This window comes from Callithrix jacchus, chromosome 4 (assembly GCF_049354715.1).
Source record: "Callithrix jacchus isolate 240 chromosome 4, calJac240_pri, whole genome shotgun sequence".
In the NCBI taxonomy this organism is placed as follows: Eukaryota; Metazoa; Chordata; class Mammalia; order Primates; family Cebidae; genus Callithrix; species Callithrix jacchus.
In genome coordinates, this window is record NC_133505.1 from 70,728,418 (window position 1) to 70,753,154 (window position 24,737).

General features: G+C 32.6%; 1 protein-coding gene across 1 annotated transcript in view; it reads right to left on the reverse strand.

The window, feature by feature from the left end:
* Positions 1-24,737, reverse strand: part of EYS (EGF-like photoreceptor maintenance factor) — a 1,911,700-nt gene that overhangs the window by 1,802,036 nt on the left and 84,927 nt on the right. Inside the window, exons 3-4 of the mRNA XM_035296026.3 lie at positions 7,141-7,334; positions 3,788-3,915 (exon numbers count right to left, since the gene is read on the reverse strand). Coding sequence (XP_035151917.3) covers positions 3,788-3,915; positions 7,141-7,334 — 322 coding nt within the window. The remainder of the gene's footprint in view (positions 1-3,787; positions 3,916-7,140; positions 7,335-24,737) is intronic.

Here is a 24,737-nt window from a genome sequence, read left to right on the forward strand (position 1 = left end):
GGCAGTGTCAGTCACCACCAACTCTAGGCTACATAGTCATAGTAGCTTTCTAGCTGGTCTCCCTTCACTTGGGAGCATACACCAATACTCTATTCAATAAAATTGAGTCAGAGTGATCATTTAAAGCAATATCTGTGGACTAGAATGTTAGTTTATTATGAAAAGAGCTTTTTGTCTTTTTAATGTTTTTTTTTTTTTGCCCCTTTTATGGCTGCAGAAAAGTTTTACTCAGAGTAGGAAAGTTTCTGAAAAAGTAAGTACTCAATAAATATTTATTAAATTAATAAATAGTCATTTCATGTCACAGCCCAAGTCAAAACCTTCCACTTCAATCAGTAAGATCCAAAATATTATTATAAACCAATTATACAGTGAATTAAATAAGTTAGAAAATATTCTATAAGTAGCATAGTAAAATAATTTAGAAATACAGAATGGATTAAACACATTTCTTTTGAGTACCTTACAGTGGAAAAGATTTTTATGGTAAATCAAAATCATTTTTATGACATAGTCAGCAATCTTACAAATACTTGATTTTCTTCTGGCAGATAATTAATACTTGAGTGAGCAATAAAACTACTAGTATGGTGAAAGATTAACCATTTAAAATATGTGAGCAATATAACTCAGTGGTTTGTAAAGAGTTTCAGTATATTTACTTGGAAACTTTTCAGATGTAAATAACATAATCCCAACTCAGACTAAACCAATGCAAGGAATTATTAGCTCATATTGTTAAACTAACTATAGATAGTTCCTTCTTCACAGAGAATTTGATCATTGTTCTGGCTCTCTGTTCACTTTTTAATCCTTTCAGCTGTATATATTTTTTGGTTTTATCTCCTTGCTGGGCTTCATGGTTGCAAGATGATCTCCTGTTGCACAATTACAGGCTGCAATACAGTTACTTAGTGTCACTGTAGATTGTGACTGTTTCATTTCCCTTTAAAATTACTAGTAGGAGATTCAATTAAGTGCAGACTTTCTTCCAACATGGTTAAAGTATCAACATGCAAAAGTTCTGAATATACCTTGAAAAAAATTTATCTTCTAGGGCCAAACAAGCAAGTAGGGGTGAAAAAATTCTTTCACTTTTATAGATGGAGAGCAGTAATGCTAGAGAAGGATGAGAGAAATCTCCAGGAATTCCTAGTATTTGAATGGCTAAACTACCACCCAAATACTGGTAAGGTATCCTTTTTAAAATATCTGTGGCCTAGCATGATGACTCACACCTGTAATCCCAGCACTTTGGCAGCCCGAGGCGGGTGGATCACAACTGACCACAACAAGGTCAGTTCAAGACCAGTCTGGTCAACATGGTGAAACCCTATCTCTACTAAAAATACAAAAATTAGCCAGGAACAGTGGCACATACCTGTAGTCCCAGCTATTTAGGAGGCTGAGGCAGGAGAATCGCTTGAAAATGGGGATGGAGATTGCAGCAAGCCAAGATCCTGCCATGGCAGTGAGCCAAGATCATGCCACTGCACTCCAGTCTAGGTGACAAAGTTACTCCATCTCCATATATATATATATATGTTATATATATATACATATTATATATATATATGTTATATATATATATATATATGTTATATATATATATATGTTTCAATTATAGCAATTACTGTAGCTCACAAACTCCATTTTATTTTCAAATTATTATCCAAAGTATTCCCCAAAACAAACAAACCATTCTTAAATAATTTAAGAGTCACCAAAGTTGTATTCTACCTGTGAGATACCTCTAAGATGTCAATTATTCCTTTTCCTTTCCTATCAGACTCTACCCATGTCTTACCTGCTCCCAGCATTGCCACTTTTGCTACTTTTCAAATATTACTGCTCATAATAATAACATTTTTATGCCAACTTCCCATAGACACCTAAAGCTTTCAGTCTTCTAGGTGGTAAGGAATTTGCTGATTTGTATATTAAGACAAAATTAATTTCTTTCTAACTGTATTGATTTACGTTACTAGGTACCAAGTAAAAATTCCCATAACCAGTGTTTCACTGTCTTTCTCAAGGAGACAATTTTACTTCAGTTTCTCTCTCATCTACCCATAGACACTTAGATCTATACCATATGTTCAGGCAGGGAAACTGATATGATCATAATCACTCTATTCTTCTCTTTTCCACATTTGATTCCTTTTCACCTTAACACGTTTTTATCCAAAATTCAGAAAAATAAAACTTCAGTATAAAAGAGTAGTGGAACTAGGTAGAAGGTATAAGACAATTCCTGCACTGATGCTCTTTAAGCCCAAGCTCATCTGGACTAAGTTCTCAAAGTGTAGTGTCTCCAGATCAGGAGCATCAATACCCCTTAAGACTTGGTTAGAAAAGTACATTTGCAATCCTCACCACAGACCTATTGAATTTAAAACACTAGAGACAATGAACAATTATTTGTACTTTAGCTCTTCAAGAAGTTCTAATTTCAAAGTGTTAGAGTCATTGATATAGGAAAACATACTCTATAAGTTAGTAACAGAGACAAATCCTTAACATAAAAGCATTTAAGTTGTCATTTTTATATTTATTATATTTGCTAATATTCCCTGTCTCCTATGAGAACAGAAAAATAGATTTCAAGATTAATTTCCTGTCATTGCTTCAACTTCATACTTAATATTGATTATATCTCCATTATATCACCTGAGTCCGAGTTAGCATATTTTTTTATCAGTGGTAAGTTTGAAGAGGATATTTATCAATTTTTTTAAGTTGAGCACTTCTCGAAGTACATTCACAAATATACTACCACATTAAGGCATAGAAATAGAATTGTAAATTAAAAAGTAAATATTTTTAAAGGGATAGCATTTAGGCTTATTGAAGAATTAATACACGATTGAAGGCATGCATAAATTTAACTAAATGAGTTAGAGATTTCAATATCTTGATATGATGATGAGGTTTCTTTTAACTTCTTTTGAAAAAGTCACATTTCAAAAGGTTAATTTAAAAAAAAAAACTTAAATTTGAACTCCTTTGAAACAGATTATCATACAGTGTGATGTGGACACATATTCCAAGTTTCTTTTCAGTGTGTTTCAAGGATATTCTGTACCCCACATTTTAATTTTCTGCTTTTATAAATATTCTAAAATTTTGAGGCTCCTTACTGCTTTTCAATAATGCCCAACAGAATTTACTTTAACCAGCCAGATAAAAGTCAAGCAAGTGTGAAGAGTACAAATTGTATTTCTTAATGGTGTGAGAAAATGTCTATAAAGCTATTTAAAATTGACCAAATTATATGCCCAGATATTTGGGTCACTTCTGCCATTTACAAGTGAGTAATTTGCGGGAAATTATTACTTAAAGAAAGAATGATTTTCTAAAAGTCCGCCTAAAGACCCTAACTAATATCTATCTGCTGAAGTCTGTGAATTACAGGAAGAAATAGTTATGCTATTCTTTTAAAGTATTTCAATATTATACATGTATAACAGAAATAATACTGAGGAGACATGTGTCTCTCTTTTCTTTCTAGACCTTCTAATATTATTTGATTATATTAAAACATCTATTATGAAACAAAATATTCATTTTGTAACTGCACACTAAAATTGTTTTTGTGAATTTCTCAAATATCTATTTTAAATTAATACCACAACTGTTAACCCAAAACATGCAAAAAAAATCTACTAACTTAAAATGGAATATTATATACCATTAAGTAAATGTCAAGGTTAAAACCAGAACATCATAATTTTATTCACATGATTTAAAAATCTATCTTATATTAAAAATAAACAGAAAATTATACCTGCAATGATACTCTTTCTCACATTTCTTACATATAGTGGTATTCTTCAAAGGGAATGATTCATATGACGTTTGAATGCTCCTACAAAGGATGTCTGTAAATATTGGTGAACAGATGCACATAACATCCTAGAAAAGATTAAACACATATTTTTACAAAGTATTTTGGATATTTCAAAGACAATGAATGGGTCTTACTTAGAGAGGGGTGAAAATTATTGTCATGAACTTGGAGTAGAAATTCTCTGTCAGCAATTTGGCAGATTCTATTTTCCAAAGTGTCACAACACCACCTCTATCTCACACACTAATCCCGCTATGTGAAGTCAAAGCTCCTCCATTAAGAATCAGGGACTATATTCCCTTCCTCTTGAATGTGATCAAAGAGACAATGATGCTTCAAAAGGCCATAAAAATTCTGCCTAATTATCTCAGGCTGCTTGCTTTTTGAACCCAGCCACCATACTCTCAAGAAGCTCAGGCCACATAAAGAAATCATGTTCGGGATTGTGACAGATAGGCCCAGTTAAGGGCCCAGCTAAGAGGCAACATTAAGATGAAGTCCCACTCTATACACTTTCTGATAGCAACCTCAGAGGGACTCTAAACAATGTCCTAGCTGAGACAAGTCAGCTCACAGAACCATAAGTTATAATAAGAAAAAAATTATTTTAAGCTGCCATTTTCCAACCACAGAAAATAAACCATTTGAACATGAAATAAGTCCATGCATCTATGGGCAGGTAAAAACAAAATGAAATTAAATTTGATGAGCAAGTTAATTTCACCTGCATTGGAAATACGCCTTAGTCATCATATTTCTTCCTCTTTTTGTCCTCCTTTTTTCCTCTCTTTTTTCTTTATTATCATTATCATCACCATCATCATTATCATGATTTTCATTATCATATTTAACTGAACAAAATTTATTAAGTGATTCCAAAGTGAAAAGTCCATATACTTAAAATTGATAATTTTTTTTTTCTCATGAAATCCAATCAAATTTATTTAATTTAACCCAAAACTAATGTTGAAAGAAATATATAGCTTGCCCAAGGTGGTACATAGTAGTGGTACAAATGATAAAATGTACCACCTTCTAACTCATGTATCTACAAAATCATTCCTTCAAATACAATAATAAATAATAGAGAAGTAAGCAAAATGGAATTAAAGTACTTCTATGAATTAACAGTTAATCACATATCCACTAAAGGTTGCTTCTTATATTAAGATTCATTTGGCCGGGCGCAGTGGCTCAAGCCTGTAATTCCAGCACTTTGGGAGGCCGAGGCGGGTGGATCATGAGGTCAAGAAATCGAGACCATCCTGGTCAACATGGTGAAACCCCGTCTCTACTAAAAATGCAAAAAAAAAAAAAAAAAAAATTAGCTGGGCACAGTGGGGTGTGCCTGTAATCCCACCTACTCAGGAGGCTGAGGCAGGAGAATTGCCTGAACCCAGGAGGCGGAAGTTGCAGTGAGCCGAGGTCGCGCCATTGCACTCCAGCCTGGGTAACAAGAGCGAAACTCCGTCTCAAAAAAAAAAAAAAATTCATTTAACTAGTAAAGTTATAGAATGTGTTTAATTGTTCATTATTGCCAAGTTTAAAACCGAAATATTTTAAATGATAATAGTTCTTGATAAATTATTGTATTAGTTTTCTATTTATATAACAACTTTTAATTTATATAGCAAATTATTGCAAACTTAGTAGTTTATAGGAACAAAAATTCATTATCTTAGAGTTCCTGAGGTCATAAGTCTGAAAAATTTCAGAAGTCTAAAACCGAGATATTTCTGCTGTGTCCTTTCTGCGGGCTCTATTCTTCCAGAGGCTGCATTCGTTTTTTCATTTATGGCCCCTTCTTCCGTCTTTAAAACCAGCCTCATAACATCATCAAATCCCCTGTGCACTCTGATCCTTCTATTTCTCTTTTATTTTTTAAAGAACTCTTGTGATTACACTGTATCCACCCAAACAATCAAGGATAACATCAATTGATTAGTAGCTTTTATTTCATTTGCAATCTTAATTTCCTCCTGCTAGGTAACATAACATATGCACATATTCTCAGGATTAGGGCATGGACGTGTTTATTTATTTTATTTTTATTTTACTTTTTGGTGGAGGATGAGGGGCACAGTCTGCCTACTACAATGATAGTTTTCTGATTTGTAGACGAAACATGTATTATTGCTCTTTGCCCTTGTATATCCCAATATTAGGATCTAATGTATTGTACATTGGTAACAAATCTTAGAATTGTAGAAGAATCTTTAGGCGGAGTAAAAAATGTTATTTTATAAGCTTTTATCTGTATATTATGTTCTATATAATTTAATTAATTATTCTCAACAAAAGTTCAGCAACTTTTTAAATAAAATGGACAGTTCTCTAGGGAACAAATTTCAGCATGTTAGTAACAAAAAGTTTAGGAGGTTGGAAAAATAAAGGTTTTAAAGAGTTAGTAACAAATATGAATCTAAAATGAAAAGATAGTAATTCATCAAAACAGCTAACAAATTATTTCCTACCTTTATTTATTCAAATGTTAAGTGGAAAAGTTAAACAATATTAAATAACTAAAAGATAAAAAATTAAAGCAATAAGTAAAAATGAAGAGAGTACAAATTTATATTATTTTAAAAGGGAGAATAATGATGGAAGAGCAAATTTTTTTTTACATAGATAGGAAAAATTAAAGTAAGTCGATATTTCTTACTTTTTTTCTGAGTTTAAAAATTAAACTATCTTAATAAAAACTTTGTTCATTTATTCTGTTTACAATAGCAAAGACTTGGAACCAACCTAAATGCACATCAATGACAGACTGGATAAAGAAAATGTGGCACATATACACCATGGAATACTATATAGACATAGAAAAAATGAGATCATGTCTTTTGCAGGGACATGGATAAAGCTGGAAACCATCATTCTCAGCAAACTAACACAAGAACAGAAAGCCCAACACTGCATATTCTCATATATAAGTGAGTGTTGAACACTGAGATCACATGGACACAGGGAGGGGAACATCACACATTGGGGTCTGTTGGGGGTGAGGGGCTAGGGGAAGGATAGCAGGGGGTGGGGAAATTAGGAAGAATAACATTTGGAGAAATACCTAATGCAGGTGATGTGGGGATGGAGATGGAAAACCATCTTGGCATGAGTGTACCTATGTTACAATCCTGCAAGAACTGCACATGTACCCCAGAACTTAAAGTATAATAAAAAAATTAAACCATCTTAATAAGAACTTTGATTATTTATTCTTTTCATGTTGCTTGCTAATAGTAAAAAAAAAAAGTGAAAACTACTCATCTGTATGTTAGATTGAAACTTACATTTGATATTTTGATGCAGTCAGTGCCATTCTGACATGGTATTAATGAACAGTCATTGACATCAATTTCATCATTTTGACTGGGAGATCTTTTTGGGCATTCACAAGTGTAAGCAGAGCTGCTATTTGGGCAAATTCCTCTTTTCCAACAAAGCAGAGAGACGCAAGGTTTTGTTGACACTTCACAAAATGGACCTTTAAAAAAAAATCATACACAAGAAGGAAAAGGAAGGAAGAAAAGACAAAATGAACACACACATGTATTAAAACTCATTCCAGAAAATTTCTCTAGAATTTATGAACTTATTTTCTTTAACAAATTTATTGCAGTATAAGTTATATATTATAAAATTCATTCACTACAATTCTACAATTCAATAACTTTTACAAATATAGAGAGTTACTCAAGCATCATCACAATCCAGTTTTTGCACAATTCCATTACCCTAAGAAGAGCTCTTTTGCAGTCAGTCTTTGTTCCTGAGTCCAGTTCCAGGCATTTCATTCGAAAGGTGTTGTGGAGTATGCAGTCTTTTCTGAATGGCTTCTTTTGAATAGCAACGTTTTTAAAGAATTTTCATGTTGCATCATGTATCAGTACTTGGTAAAGAGTAATTCACAATATATGTAACATTTTGTTAATGCATTCATCCTTTGGTGGACATCTGTTTTCACTATTTTTCTCATGAATCATGAATTCATATACAATTATTTGAGGGGATATACATTTTTATATTTCTTGAACAGATTCCCAGGAGTAGAATTGCTGGGTTTTATGGAAAATTCATGTTTAACATTTTAGGAAACTGCTAAACTGTTTTTCAAAGTAGCTGTGCCATGTTAACATTCCCAGCAGTAATGTGTCAGATTTCTGTTTCTCCACATTCTTGCCAACATTTGATATGGCCTGTCTTCTCTATAATAGTCATTCTAGTGAATGTATAAATGGTATCTCACTGTGGATTCAATTTCCATTCCCTAATGACTAATTATTTTGAGCACCTCCTTATATGTGTATTAATCATTTGTGTACCTTCTCAAATGAAATGTCTATTTAAATATATTAACTACTTTCAAATTGTTTTATTAGCTTTCTCATGATTGAGAGCATTCTTTTAGTGGGTTTTTGGTATATAATGAATAAAAGTCCTTTATAACATATGTGACTTAAAAATATTTTCTCCTTGCCTAGCCTTCCCATTTTCACACTTGTTGACAGTTGGATAGCAAAAGTTTTTATTTCATAAACTCCAATTTATCAACATTTCCCTGATTTGACCAAGTCCATTTTGTCATTTTTATATCATATATTTTGGTGTCATAAAATTGGTGTCTAATAATTCTTTGCCTAACCCAAGATCATGAAGACATTTTAATATATTTTATTAGATGTTTTATAATTTTAGCTCCTACATTTAGATTCCCAATTCATTTAAGTTTTTTTAATATGGTGTAGAATAATAATTTAACTTGTATGTTTCACATATACATATAGATATACAAATGTTATGACACTTTGTTAAGACTCTCCTTTCCTCATCTGTTTAATTTTGTAATGACTGTTAAGTTAAACTCACCTATGATAAATATGAAAGTTGATTTCTGGCTGTCAATTATTTTTTCCTGATTTATATGTGTTTTTATGTGCAATAACCCACTGACCAGACAAACACATAATGCATATAGCTAAATGGTAGATTTTGAAATTGGGTAGTCATTCAACCTTTCCTTCTCTTTTTTCAAAAATCATTTTGCTACTGTATGGATTCTTTTTGTAGTTTCATATAAATTTTTCTATGAGCTCATCAATTTCTACACAAAAGCCTGCTAGAATATTATTATGCATTTCATTAAATCAATAGATAAATTGGGAAAAATTTCCATCCTAGCAAGATTGAATTCCAATCAATGAATATGTAATAGATCTCCATTTCTTTGGCTATTCTTGCATTTCTCTGAGCATTGCTGCGTAGCTTCTAGTTAAGGTTTTGCATTTATTTGTTAAATTAATATCTAAGCATTGTGTTGGTATTATAACTAGAATTGCTTTCTTAAATTTATTTTTGAAATACTGTTTTTAATATATAGAAATGCAAATGACTTGCATATTTTAACTTGTATTCTGAAAACTTTATAAACCCAGTTATTAGTGCTAGTAGTTACTTTGATGATTTCTTAGGGTTTTTTACATATTAGACCATGTCATTTGTGAATAAAGACAGTTTTACTGCTTTCCTTTCAACCAATGTGTCTTTGTGTTTGTGTGTGTTTGTGTGTGTGTGTGTGCGTGTGTGTGTGTGTGTGTGTGTGTGTTTAGCAAATAGTCTGGAACCTGCTATGTTCCAATGTCAAATAGAAGTGGTGAAAGTAGATATCATTGTCTTGTTTCCAATTCTTCAGGGAAAAGCTTTAGTATGATGTTCGCTGGACATTTGTCATAGATGCTTTTTATCAGGCTGAGAGACTGTTTTTCTCTTTCTAATTTGTTGAGAGTCTTTATATTGAATGGGTGTTAGATTTTGTGTTATGCTTTTCCTGCAACTATTGAGATGATTAAATAGCCATTGTCCTTTATTATAACTATGGTATATTAGATTAATTGATTTTCAGATATTAAACTTATATTGAATTCCTGGGAAAAACTACTTTATCAGAACAGAAAAAAATATTTTTATGTGTTATTGGATTCAATTTGTTTATATTTTGGTAGAGATTTTTTATCTTTATTCACAAATGATATTGATAGTTTTCTTGTGGCAACTTTGCCTTTGGTTTTGATATGAGGGTAATGATAGTGGCCTGATAACATGACTTCAGAAGTGTTCCTTTCTCTTCTTTTTTTCCATTTCTCTTTTTAAAAGAGATTAGTGACAGTTGGTGAAGATTGGTACTAATCTCTTAAGTATTTGGCAGATCTATACGGACTCTGTATTTCTTCTTGAGGTACTGTTGGTAATTTATATATATTTAGGAATTTATTTCTTCTAAGCAGTCACATTTCTGGGCCTAATTTTGTTCACAATATCTCTTAATAACCATTTAAATTTTGAGTGGTCATTAATGAGTCCCCACTTTCAATGCAGGTTTTATTTACTTGTGTCTTTCCTTGTATTTTTTCCTTGTTCATTCTGACTAAAGATTTGTCCATTTTGTTTTTCTCAAAAATCAATTTTTTGTTTCATTGATTTTCTCTAAGAAGTTTTAATGATTTCCGTGCAAACTATTCTCTTTTGTTTGTATGCTTTGCATTTAATGTGTTTTTTTTTCCCCCATTTGTTTAAGGTTGAAGCTAAAAATATTGATTTGAGAGTTCTTTTTCTGGTGTAGAAACATAGAACCATAAACTCCCCTCTAAGCAGTGTTTTAGCTACATTTCATAATTTTTCATATAGTCCCATAGTAATTTTTTCTTCTTTATTCTCAGGTTATTTGAGAAATTTGTTGTTTCTAATAATTTCCAGATATGTGGAGATTTCCACCAACAATTCTGTTGCTGATTTCTAATTTAGTTTTGTAAGGGTTGAGGAACGCATATGATGATTTGTATTCCTTTATATTTATTAAGATGAATTTTCTTGCCATGCCTATTTGTTTATACACTGTCTATCAACAGCAGAGTTCTACAGTGAGTATTGGGACTAGAAGAAATGTGAAAGCAAGTGCCCCCTTGAACTTTACTTCCTAGGCAAGTCACTAGCCTCCCCCTAGTCTCTGCTCTACTAAGATCATGTGAATGGAGTTAACAAACTAGGAATATTAAGGCTTAAGCCTGAAGGAACCACTGCAGCTTTTACAGAATCGGGATCAGCAGATGTTTCACTTCACAGTTAAAAAACACTTGCCAATCTGTTCAGCATGCTGTCATTAGGCACACCATAGGGGCATTAAAACGTAACTGCAGTAGTAGGCTGACAGGTCTTGCCATTCCTGTGAATGCTTAGATTTTGATAGCAAAATTTACTCTTTTATTACTCTTACCTTGAGAAAGGCTTTGGACAATTGAAAAAACTTAGAAAAAACTGAAAAGGGAGCTATCTGACTCCCAGCTAAAAATGATATACTTGGACTTCAAAAATTAAGGTATTTATATTTCAAGTTTATAAACATTTTCATCCAATTTCTACATAGTTCAAGGCTTATTAGTAAATAACATATTTATTGGAAAAATATCTTATATCAAACTTATTTATTACTATGTGAACAGAAGCATCAAGAAATACTTATCTACAAAATATTAAGTTAGGTAGTGACAACTTACTTGCCAGGAAACATTGCTTAGATAATAGAATATTAATTTATTTACATTTTGGGAATTGTGTGTCAGTGTCTAAAAGAGAAAGGCATAAAGGTAGCATAAAATGTTCAGCGACCACACCATTGACACTATTATTTGAAAACAACCCAACCTTTAATTTGTAGATATTTATTAATATGTAAGTATTTATTTTGATCAAAGAGTAAATATGTATTTCTCCATGTTATGATACATTAACATAATGCTTTCCCTTAAAATAATCAAATATTGATATTTAATTAGATATTTAATGGTACCTAATTAGACATAAATATTAATTAAAATTATAGTGAAAATTGTTTGAATGATATTACCTTATAAGTAAGCAATTCTTGACATTTCTATAATACTTACATCCATGAAGATTTAATAAAATTCTTAACAAACCTGAAATTTATAAAGGTCTATTATTACCCAGTTTGGTTTTAGTTGACACATTATAATGGTACATATTTATTGAGTTTAATTTGACATTTTGAAACATATCCATATAGTATAATGATCTAATTGGGGGAGTTAATATATCTACAACCTCGTGCCTTTATTATTTATTTGTGGCAAGAACATTCAAAATCATCTCTTCTAGCTATTTTATAATATATAGCACCTTACTTCTTAACCATAGTCACTCTATTATGCAATAAAGCAGCAAAACATCCTCTTCTTATTTCATTGTAACTGTACCTGTTGACCAACTTCCACCCATTTTTTTCTCTTCCCTCCCCTCCCCAGTCTCTAGAACCACTGTTCAACTATCAACTTCTATGATATTAGACTTTTTAAAAATTTCACTCATGAGTGAGATCATGCAGTATTTGTGTTTCTGTGTCTCGCCCATTTCAATTAACATAATGCACATCTCCAAAAGGAACAGAAGTCAGCATACCAAAGACATATTTGTACCCCTGTTTATTGCAGCATGATTTACAACCGGCAAAAAATGGAATCAACCTAAGTGTTCAACAATGGACAAATGGATAAAGAAAATGTAAAATACATACACAATAGTATACTGTTCAGCCATATAAAAGAATGAAATCCTGCGATTTGTGACAAGGATATACATGGAGAATATAATGTTAAGTATAATAAATGAGTTTTATATTTTCATTTTCTTTTATTTAAAAGAAACTAATTTTTCTAGAGGTTAAGCAATCTGCCATGTCACACATCTTGTTAATTAATGGAAGGTTGACAATAAAGAATGTACACACCACCTAATCCCATAATAATTCCATGGTCTTTTCACAACAACACATATCCAGATTAATTCTGTACAAAAAACTTGAAGACTCAAATACCATTTGATTGTTAGTACTAGACCAATATTTCTATTTTCAGATAAAATATTATGCTGTTCAACAGCATATGTTGAATATTAAAATATACAAAAACAAATACAATTTATTTGCTTGCTTCTACAAACAAAATTCTCCCAATGTATACATATATCATGTATATATATTTGTCATGGCAGTTTCCAAAGTAATCCCCTGGGTAAAATAGTAAACAGTGAAATGTGTGATTTTTCACATTTTATTTTGAAATAGTATTAGATTCATAGAAAATTGCAAAGATAATACCAGGAAGTCCTGGGTATGTTTACGTCTTGCATAACTATAACACTATATCAAACTAGAAAATTGGCATTAGCATAATGTTTAGGTATAATTCTATGTCATTTCATCACATGCATAGATTCAGGTAATCAGCACTATAAAAATACGAACTATTCCATGATGACAAAGATCTCCCTCATGTGACTCCATTATAGTTTTACTTCTCTGCCCTCTACCATTTCCTAATCACTGACAGCCATAAATTTTCTCCACCTCTATAGTTTAACTCTTTTGAGAGTGTCCTTTAAATAAAACTATATAATATTTAACTTTTTGAAATTGTCTTTTTTCCCCTCTTACTATAATGCCCTTGAGATACATTAAAGCTCTTGTGTGCACCAATGGGTCCTCTTTTTTCGATAACTGGTGAATAGTAATTTCTGGTATGAATGTATGGCACCTTGCTTAACCATTCAATTATTATAGGACACTTTCATTGTTTCCAGTTTTTTACTATTACAAATTGTTATGGACTGAATGTTTGTATGCTCCACATATTATGTTGAAACCTAAGTCTCAAAATAATAGATTTGGAGTGAGAATTTTGGGATATAATTAGATTATGACAGTGGAACTCTCATGTATAGGATTAGTACCCTTCTAAGAATCAGATAGCTTGTTCTCCCTCTCTTAGCTCTTTACCGTGTGAGGATACAACAAAAACACAGCTATTTACAAACCAGGAAGTAGGCTTTACCAAAATACAGATCTTCTGGAACCTCGATCTCTATTGCCCAGTCTCCAGGACTGTGAGAAATAAATGTTTAAGCCATTTAATTTGTGTTAATATGTTATAGTAGCCTCAACTGACTAAGATACAAATAAAGCTACCAGGAATATTAAAATAGAAGCTAGTGTGAAAGTGCAGCACTGTTTACAATAGCAAAGACCTGGAATCAACCCAAATGCCCATCAATGATAGATTGCATTGGGAAAATGTGGCACATATACACCATGGAATATTATGCAGCAATCAGAAATGATGAGTTCGCGTCGTTTATAGGGACATGGATGAATCTGGAGAACATCATTCTCAGCAAACTGACACAAGAACAGAAAATGAAACACCGCATATTCTCACTCATAGGCGGGTGATGAAAAATGAGAACACATGGACACAGAGAGGGGAGTACTAAACACTGGGGTCTATAGGGGGAAAAGGGGAGGGCCAGTGGGAGGGGGAGGTGGGGAGGGATTGCCAGGGGAGAAATACCAAATGTGGGTGAAGGGGAGAAAGCAAACCAAACACACTGCCCTGTGTGTACCTATGCAACTGTATTGCATGCTCTGCACATGTACCCCAAAACCTAAAATGCAATAAAAAAAAAAAGAAAAAAAAAAAGAAAGTAAATTTTTATTCTACTAGGATTTTCTGGGTCATATGGTTAGGGCATGTATGGTTTTTAAGAAACTGTCAAATTGTTTTCCAGAGTGGCTGCACTAGTTTACATTTTCCACAGCAATGCATAAGAGATTTAGTTACTCCTCATATGCATCAGCATTTGGTGTTATCATTAGTTTTTTTATTTTAGCTATTTTAAAGGTGTGTAGCAACATATTATTGTAGCCTCAATTGGCATTTATCTCATGTTCAGTGACACTGAACATCTTTTCATGTACTTATTTGCTATCCTTATAGCTTCTTCAATAAATTTTCTCCTTGTATTTTTTCTCTATTATTTATCAAGATTTTTGGATTTTTGTACTACTGAGGTTTGAGATGACTTTCTGTCATCTATATTTGATTCCTTTCTGACACATGTGATTTGCAAGTCTGTAGTTTGTCTTTTAATCTTCTTAATATGTTATTTCTAGAAAAAAATATTTTATTTTTATGAACTCTGATTTATTTTTTTCATTTCTTTTATTAACTGTGCTTAGTGCCATATCTAAGAGCTCTTGCAGTGATCCATTCTTATAAGTCTGACTGCAAGATTTCAAAATAGGAAGAACTTCTTTTTCTGAGGTGAAAGCATTTTTTTGTGCACATTTTTAACTGTGATTTCCTATGCCTTGGCTTTTTAATTTGCTTGATCCCATTACTCCTCAATTTCCCCAGAATTACTGAATAAAAAGTTTGATAATGGTCTCCATGTTATGCTTAATCATACTAGTTTATTTTAATGGGATGTTTGATAAAAAGAAAATAATAATATATTCTTAGACACCAAATTAATTAAGATATCAGACTTTTTCAAAATATTCTTCATCACAACTATGAAGCAATTAAAGTAATACTTTAATTAATTTAGAATAATGTATCTAATGAATTGATTATGTGTCAAGAAATGCTCTACAAACTTGATTATAGCAATATACAAAATAGATATTGACCTCATGAAGTCATGACTTTACAAGAAAATAGAACACATTTAAAATACATATAATCACATAACTATATAGTATGTTTACTGGTAGTAAATGTCATGAAGATAAATAAACAAGTAAAAGGATTTCTAAGAAAAAGAGTTCTGAAGAGAGAGGGTACATTTTGTAGCATGGTCAAAGAACTCAAGGATGGAAGGAATACCTGAGATTTATAGATATAAAGAAATGAGTCCTGGATACCTTGGTTAAGAATAATTTGAACACCAGCTTCCCTCATCTTGCTGTATTTGCATTTTTCAGCTAAGAAAATGTTCTAAAACAATATATTATATGAGGATTTATGTCTATAATTTGTTGCTTTCATTCAAATACAAGCTCTACCTTGTCAGGTAATTCCATTTGTTTTGTTGGCTGATTTATCACAAGCAAATAAAATACTGCTACCCCACAATAGATTCTCAATAAATACTTGTTGAACAAACAAGTAAATGAATAAACAAAGATCATATCAACAGAGAAAACAGCAAATGTAAAGACTTGGAGTTGAGTACATGCTTGGGTATTCAAGAAGCAGATGAAAGCTAAGAGACTGAGTCAACAGGTGGATGGGTATGGAGATGAGCTCAGAGGAGGATGTAATAATCTATTTCAGGAATTCTGGCATTTACTGCTTTTAGATTCTATGGAAAGATTGTGGAGCATTTTGTTCTAAATAGTGGCATGATTTTACATTTTCAAAATATTTCTTTACAAGTAGCCTGTAAATGTCCAAGAAGAAAAGCAGAGAAACAAGATTTTAGACTATTGCAGCATTTAAGTAACATAATTATGGAGACTGGATTAGGATGTTACTGAAGGAGACAGTGAGAAAACCTCAAGCTCTAAATATATGGAGAAAATAAAATTGGCTAGATTTGTTGATGAATTTAAAAGTGAAGGAAAGGGTAAAGGAAGAGTTAATCTTTGTGTGTGTGTATGTGTGTGTTTCATTTAATGTAAGTAATCAGAAAGAAAGGATTAGTCTTTTCTAAGATAGGAAATAAGAATTTGAGTGAAGAAATAAGAATCACTTTTAGATACGTTGATATCAAGATACTTGTTACACATCCAAGTGAGGTTGGTTTTTAGGCAGTTAATTACAGTGATCTCAAGTTTTAGGGGTGAGGTCTGAACTGAAGATATACATTTGAGATTTGCTTGTATATGGATAGTACTTAAGAGCCAAGAGAGCAGGTATGATCCTCCAGGGAAAAAATCAAAAGAGAGATGACAGCTTTGATATTTAAATTTCATGTGCACTTCAATGTATAGAAAATATAAAGATGGGAAGGTACCTACAAAGTTACTAGGAAAGAACAACCAATAAAGCGGGGACATAGGAGAAGCAAGAGTGTGATGTTTCAAAATTACAAAATATGTCAAATACCACTAATGGCTTATAAAAGATGAAGAATTAGACTGAATGAGTTAAAGATTAAATTTAGCTATGGGGATTTAATAAACATCAGTAGAACTGTTTCTATGGTATAGTGGAAGAGGAAATGAGAAGAGTAAACATTGAAAGAGGCAATATATTATTCCCTTCTGTTCAGAGGATGGTCTATGAACCAACAGAATCAAGATTTCACTTGGTTTCTCATTAGAAATGCACTCCAGACCCACTGAAGAAGAATCTGATTTAACCAAGATTTCCAAATGATTCATATGTAAATAACAATTTGTGAAGCATTGGTCCAGATATCTCTTTTGAGTTTTATGAAGTACAGTGGTATGAAGCAGCAACTAAGGAAGTCTTACAGGTTGTCAGATGATGTTTGTGAACAGATGGGATGATTGATGAGACAAAGAAAATTGATAATGAAGGCAAGAAAGGGGACATATTCTAGATTAACATTTATAAATAGAATGACACATGGAATCCTGCCCACAGGCAGGGGGATTAACATCAGGTAAGAGATATCAATATAACAGGAGAAAAGACAAAAACAGATGGGCAAAGAATCAAGTTAACTGGTGGAATCTAGGCAGAGCCTGGAGACCTCATCTTATGGTTGTTCCTGCTGTTTACTAAAATATGAGGCAAGACAAAAATGACGTATAATGAAAGGGGTGAAAGTTTGAGTAAGGAAGAGATATAAGAAATGGTTACCTAGAATATTGAGAGAAAAAAGGTACATATTAGAAAAACCTCCCAAAATTTATGGGCAGTGTTTATGTATTTCTTGAAATTAGTGAATATATGAGACCAGGTAGCATGGTTCCACATATGTTGTACTGCAAAAAAGTTAGTAAGCATAAGGCCGGTTGCCTCCCAGGGAGCTTGAACATGCACATCCCTCTCCACACCTGAAAACTACGTCACCAGAATCTGTACTCAACACATGCCCACTTCTGCACTCTGCACCAGAATCTGCACTCAACACTAAACTCTGCACTTGTACCTAGCCCACCGTAGGAAAACCTCACGAATATTTAAAAGAAGGCCCGCCAAAGCCTTCCCAATAGCACAGCCCACTCACTGGAAATCCTGCCTACCTACCAATAGCAGCTCACCCTGTCCACGTCCTATTTCTCCACAGCCAATCAAATGTCTTCACTCCCTATAAAACCCCATGCCCAAGAGGAGTCAGGCACGACTTCTCTGGCCCCTTTCCCCAGGACCACAGAACTTTGCCCGGGAGTTAAATAAATTGGCATTTAATTGTTCTTATACTGGCCTCAGTTTCCTCATTTTAAACTCAGCAATAACCCTTACAATAAGTAAACATAAATGTAACAGCTTTATAATTTTGCAGGGGGTTAAAATGTGATCAGAGAGGAGCAAGAAATTAAGGATGTGAAAAAGTGGTAGTAATGACAGACTATATAATTTAATTGCACAGGAAGGGAAAGACATCGCAAGGACTTAGGAAAAATAATGAAAGTTATGGTAAAGGCTCAATAAACCTTGTTCAAGGGAATGAAAACCCAATAGAATTTGGAATCCTAGAAAGAATAAATTAGAAAAATGAGACAGGGCTATATTCTTGGAGTAGAATGCTTAAAAGTTTATCTAAATTCAAAAAATATATACTGTGTGTTTACTATAACAGTATAGTACCTTTTTCATAGTAAGTGTGGCATAAATAAATAGCTATTTATTAAAAGATGTTCATGATAAAGAAACAATTTTCTAAGTAAAGTCATCATTTTCATTCAACAAAGTCTCAATCTCACACACACATGTGTGCAACTATACATACATAACCCAAATAATTTGAAGTAAGATATTTAAGCAGCAATCCTATTAAAATTATCTAAGTAATTTTTATTTTAGTAGAAATCACAATGGGGCTTCTATAAAACAAACTAGCTCTGCTATCCTAACAAGGTGCATATACCTGTAAAGAAATCAAAATGAATGAAAGATTACTTTAGACCATTATGTTTTATCACAATTTCAGTAAGTCCTTTAGGTCAGTCCTCTAATGAAGTGTTATTAGAAGTGTCTGAAGCAATTCTGTGTAAAATAATGCACTGCAGTTAGTTATTCACTCAAGTTCATTTTAATCTACTTTCCTGTAAGAATGAAGCTGTTACACTCAAAGGATAGGCAACAAAAAGACATCACTAAGTAGGAGGATAATTTGCCTTTCATTCCTATGGGGAGAGAAAGAAATGGTTGCTAGGTGGTCTGTTCAAGGACTTGAAAAGCATCAGAAACAGTAAATACAAGAAAACTGAAGAAAGACAGCTAACTTGTTTACCCATGTTTGATTACATTTTTAAGAGTATGCCAAGACAAAGAATTGCTCCAAAAGAAGAAAGAACATTTGATGGAAATACTCAGTTAGTATCCATCTGTGGTAAAAATAATTATATAAAAAGTTGCTATTTTAGCATTTCAGATAAACAAAAATTCTATTTTTAAGTTTTTATTGTAAACATACCTTAACAAATACCATTTAAGTAGTTATTCTCTTGTTGTTAATTCAGTTTTGGCCATGCATGATATAAAGTTTTAGCAGTTAAAAATACTAACTTTGCTAAGTTTCTAATGTGTGGCTATCACCACTCAACTCTTCTACTTAAATTACTAGGATTATATTCTTGTAATCCTGGTAATTTATTGTATATGACTTACTGTAAAGAGATGAAAACCCAATATATTCTTTTATTGTATGGATCACCAATTTATTTTCTCTAAAGAAGCAGATGATAATTATTTTGGGCTTTGTGGGCCAGCCCAATTATTTGTGGGCTTTGTGGGCTCTTGAATTATTCAACTCTACTACTGTAGCATGAAAGTATAGATTACATGTAAATGCATAAGAATGATTGTTATATTGCTTTTCATTTATGTCTTTAATGAACCATACAGTGCTTTAAGTCCTCTATTTGTAATACTGCAGCAATTTTTATAAAGTAGATATTATTATTATGCCTATTAGAGGTGAGGTAACAGGCATAAGAAGGATAGTCTAGAAATATTCCATTTCTACATTATGCGTCAGAAATTTTGAGGAATGGCTGCAAGAAGCCCAAATTGCAATACTGGATTCAAGAAAATTCCTAAAAACATGTAAATCATACATAGAACACCACCAACAAAAAACACATGGGAAACAAATATGTATGGTCCCTAAAATAAATCCATTCACATCTCTTAATTTGATGAAGCAGGAGACCGAAATAAAGAGGGATCCCAGAAGTACTGTGTTATAATATGAGAATGGCATGGTAGAACTCAAATTAGACTTTGAGATATAAGTTTTGGAAAAATATGCATATGTTACATATCTCAGTGTGCCATTTTAGGTTAGGCTACATTGTACATATGAGCCTAAGTTCCTATTTAACACATTTTTAAATTTAATAAATATGAGACTACATTGTACATATCAGCCTAAGTTCCTATTTGATAAATTCAAATATCCCTAGTAGGGAAACTACATGTCCAATTAGAAAAGTAATTTTGAGTACCAAAAACAAAATGATGTAAACAAAAAGTAATGCAGAGAAGACTTGTCAAATGGTATTTCTGGTTCTAGATCCTTGAGGAATTGCCATACTGTCTTCTACAATGGTTGAACTAATGTACATTCCCACCAACAGTGTAAAAGCATTCCTATTATTCTATAGAGACACAGGCACATGTATGTTTATTTCAGCACTATTTACAATAGCAAAGACATGGAACCAATCCAAATGCCCATCAGTGATAGACTGGATAAAGCAAATTTGGTACATATAAAACATAGAATACTATGGAGCCATAAAAAATGAGATTATGTCCTTTTCTGGGACATAGGTGAAGCTGAAGGCCATCATCCTCAGCAAACTAACACAGGAACAGAAAAACAAACACTACATCTTCTCATTCATAAGTTAGAGTTGAACATTGAGAACACATGGACACTGAGAGGGGAATAACACACACGAGGGTCTGTTGAGGGGTGGCGGTCAGGGAAGGGTACTTAGAAGATGGGTAAATAGGTGCAGCAAACCACCATGGCACAGATACACATATGTAACAAAGCTGCAAGTTTTGCACATGTATCCCATCTTTTTAGAAGAAATTAAAAAAAAAGATCTGTTATTAACATTAAAAGCGTGGCTTCAAGCTCACAATTAGTGAACTCCAATTAGGTTGGACAGTGAAACTTATCTACATTTAATTTTATTTTCATGTTTCATCAAAGCCTTAAAGCTTCCATCAGGGGCTTCCCTAATCTCTGGCCAAAAGCACCTCAATAACCAATAACAGGCAAATTTAGTCATTTCTCCATGAGAATGAGAAAAAAGAGAAAATAAACCACACATATAAAGAGTAAACATTCAAAAGAAAAGTTAAAAAGTATGACAGTCATTTTTTTTCTCTGGACTAGAGCTACTACTGAAAGGTGAATAAAATATAAATTTATAACTTATGGATGTATAAACCCAAACATGCAGCTTTAGTAACAAATAAAACAATCAGTCCTTTAGTAGTTCTTATTTGAAAAGTGAGAGAACATATCTACCCATCATTAAGAATATTAAAATAGAAATCTTATAACTTGATTATTTAAAAGATCTAAAATATAATATATTTATTTATTTGTAAATAAATTTATAATGGTTGAATATCCCAATAACATAAATTTCATCAAAAAAAATCAAAGAACCTCCACAAACACGTTAAGCCTAAATTTTGATTCTTTACAACCTGTGAAATGTGTACAATTTTGTTCATTATGTTCTAGAACAGCTCCATTCAAGAGAAATGTGATATTTCACATGAAATTTTAAATTTTCTAGTCATCACTTTTTAAAAATAAAGCAAGTAATATCGATTTTTAGTAACCCATTTAATGTACCTCAGTATATCCAGAATAAAATTCTTATAACACATTATCAATATAAAACATTTTTAACATTATATTTTAAATTTTTTGTAGGCTAAGTTTTTGAAAACCAAAGTGGTAAAGTGTGTACAGGCATATCTTGGAGCTATTGCAGGTAGGGTTTCAGATAAGTGAGGATCACGCTGAAGCAAGTCACATAAATGTTATGGCTTCCCAATGCAATGAAAGGTATGTTTACACTATACTATAATCTATTAAGTGTGCAAGAAATTTATATCTGAGGAAAACAATGTACATGCCTTAATTTGCAAATAAGTTATTGCTAGAAAATGCTAACATTCACAAATCTATCTCTGCTAGCTTCAAACTTTTTTTCTATACTTTCCTTACGTCTCTCAGCCTTTATAGATTGAAGAGTCTTGCTCTGGATTAGGTTTTGGCTTGAGCAAGTTCTAATATTTTTGCTGATGGAAGGTCTTTTCTCAATTTTTATGGTCACTGATGGATCAGGGTGGTGGTTGCTAAAGACTGGTGAAGCCGTGATAATTTCTTAAAATAAGACAACAATGATGTTTTCCACATCAACTGACTCTTCATTTCATGTAAGATTTCTCTGAAGCATGCAATGCCACTTGAGAGCATTTTACCAACAGTAGAAATTGTTTCAAAATTGAAGTTTGTCTTCTCAAAGCATGCAGTTGGTTTAATCAACTGAGTTTATGTAATCTAAATATTTTGTTGTCACTTCAACAATGTTCACAGCATCCTCAACAGTAGATTATATACGAAGAAACCACTTTCTTTGCTCATCCATAAGAAGCAATCTTCATCCATTAAAGTTTTATCATGAAATGACAGCAATTAATTCACCTCTTTACACATCGCTTTTCATTCTAGTACTCTTGCTAGTTCCACTACATTTGCAGTTACTTCTACTGATATTTTAAGCCACTCAAAGTCATCCATGAAGGTTGGAATGAACTACTCCAAACTCCTGTCATTGTTGACATTTTGAACCCCTCTTATGAGTCACAAATATTCCTAATGATTTCTAGAATGGTGAATTATTTCCAGAAAGTTTTCAATTGATTTTGCCTAGATCCATCAGAGGAAACACTGTCTATGGCAACTATAGCATAACAAAAAATATTTCTCAAATAAAAAGACTTGATAGCAAAAATACTCCTTTGTCAATGGGTTACAAGATGGGTACTGTGTTTGCGGTTGGGAAAACAACATTTATCTCCTTGTTCAACTCCATCCACTCTCTTGGGTGATTCGTTGCATTGTCACTCAGCAGTAATATGTTGAAAGAAATATATATTATTTTTCGTGAGCAGTAGATCACAATAGTGGGCTTAAAATATTTACTAAACTATGCTGTAAACAGGTGTATGTTCATTCAGGCTTTGTTGATCCATTTCTAGAAGACAGGCAGAGTAAATTTAACATCTTTCTTTAGGACCCCAGGATTTTTGGAATGGAAAATGAATTACTGGCTTCAGCTAAAAGTCACCAGCTGCATTAACCCCTAGCAAGATAAGCAGTCTGTTCTTTGAAAATTTGAAGCCAGCATTGACTTTTTCTCCCTAGTTATAAAGGTCCGAGGTGGCAACATCTTCTGATAATAGGCTGTTTTTTTTTTCTACATTGAAAATACATTGTTTGGCATACCCACCTTCATTAGTGATGTTAGCTAGATCTTCTGGATAACTCACCACACTTTCTACATTAGGAATTCCTGCTTCACATTGCACTATTATGTTATAGAAGCAGCTTCTTTCCATAAACTTCATGAATCTATCTCTGCTAGCTTCAGACTTTTTTTTTTCTATACCTTCCTTACCTTTCTCAGCCTTAGTAGATTGAAGAGACCTAGAGTCCTGCTCTGGATTAGGTTTTTGCTTGAGGAAATGTTGTGGCTGGTTTGATCCTCTATTCAGACCACTTAAACTTTCTTCATATCAACAATAAGGCTGTTTAGGTTTCTTAACATTCAGGTATTTACTATAGTAGGCACTCTTAATTTCCTTCAAGACTTGTTCCTTTGCATTCACAACTCAGCTAACTGTCTGGAACACGAGGCCTAGTTTCTGGCTATCTGATCTTTCCACATGACTTCCTCACTACCTTTATTTCTAGATTCTCATTTATATTGACAGATGTGTGACTTTCCCTTTCACTGAAACACTTAGAGGCCATTTTAGTGCTATTAATTGGTCTAATTTCAATATTGTTGTGTTTCAGGGAATATAGAGACATGAGAAGAGTGGGAGAGAAAGCAGAATAGTCCATCAGAAGCAATCAGAACACACAGGACATTTATGTATTAAATTTGCCATATTATATGGATGCAGTTGGTGGTCTTCCACAATGATTACAATGGTAACATCAAAGATCAGTGGTCACAGAGCCCGATGTAGATATAATAATGAAAATATTAAAATATTGTGAGGATTACCAAAATGTGACAGAGACACAACATGAGCACATGGCATTAGAAAAAGTGGTGCTGATAGATTGCTTGACTCAAGGTTGCCACAATCTTTGAATTTGTAGAAATTGAAATATCTGTGAATACAGCAAGGCATAAGAAAACAATGTATGTCTGTATTTTATGCTTATAGCATACTTAACTTTGAAATAGCTAAATGTCAATAGCTCAATAATCACATGGCTTGTGGTTCCATACTGAGTAGCACATTTTTAGAGCATGGAAAATAAATAAAACTTCCAATCTAATATCAGGAAGTCATTGTAACTTGATACAAATATCTTATAATATACATTAATTCTAATCTCATGACTGACTTAAGATGGAAGACTCTTAAGTGAAATATGAGGAACCACATTTTATTAGTATTGGTGTGTAGCAATCAATACAACCATACTGGATCCATTTTAAGACTGAAAATTTTAGAAAATCTGTGAATAAGTCATACTCAAACTCAAGAGGAAAGAATTTAATAAGAAAAATACACCATTTGCATATAAAAAAGCAAATGCCCAATAAACATGCAAAGCATTTAAT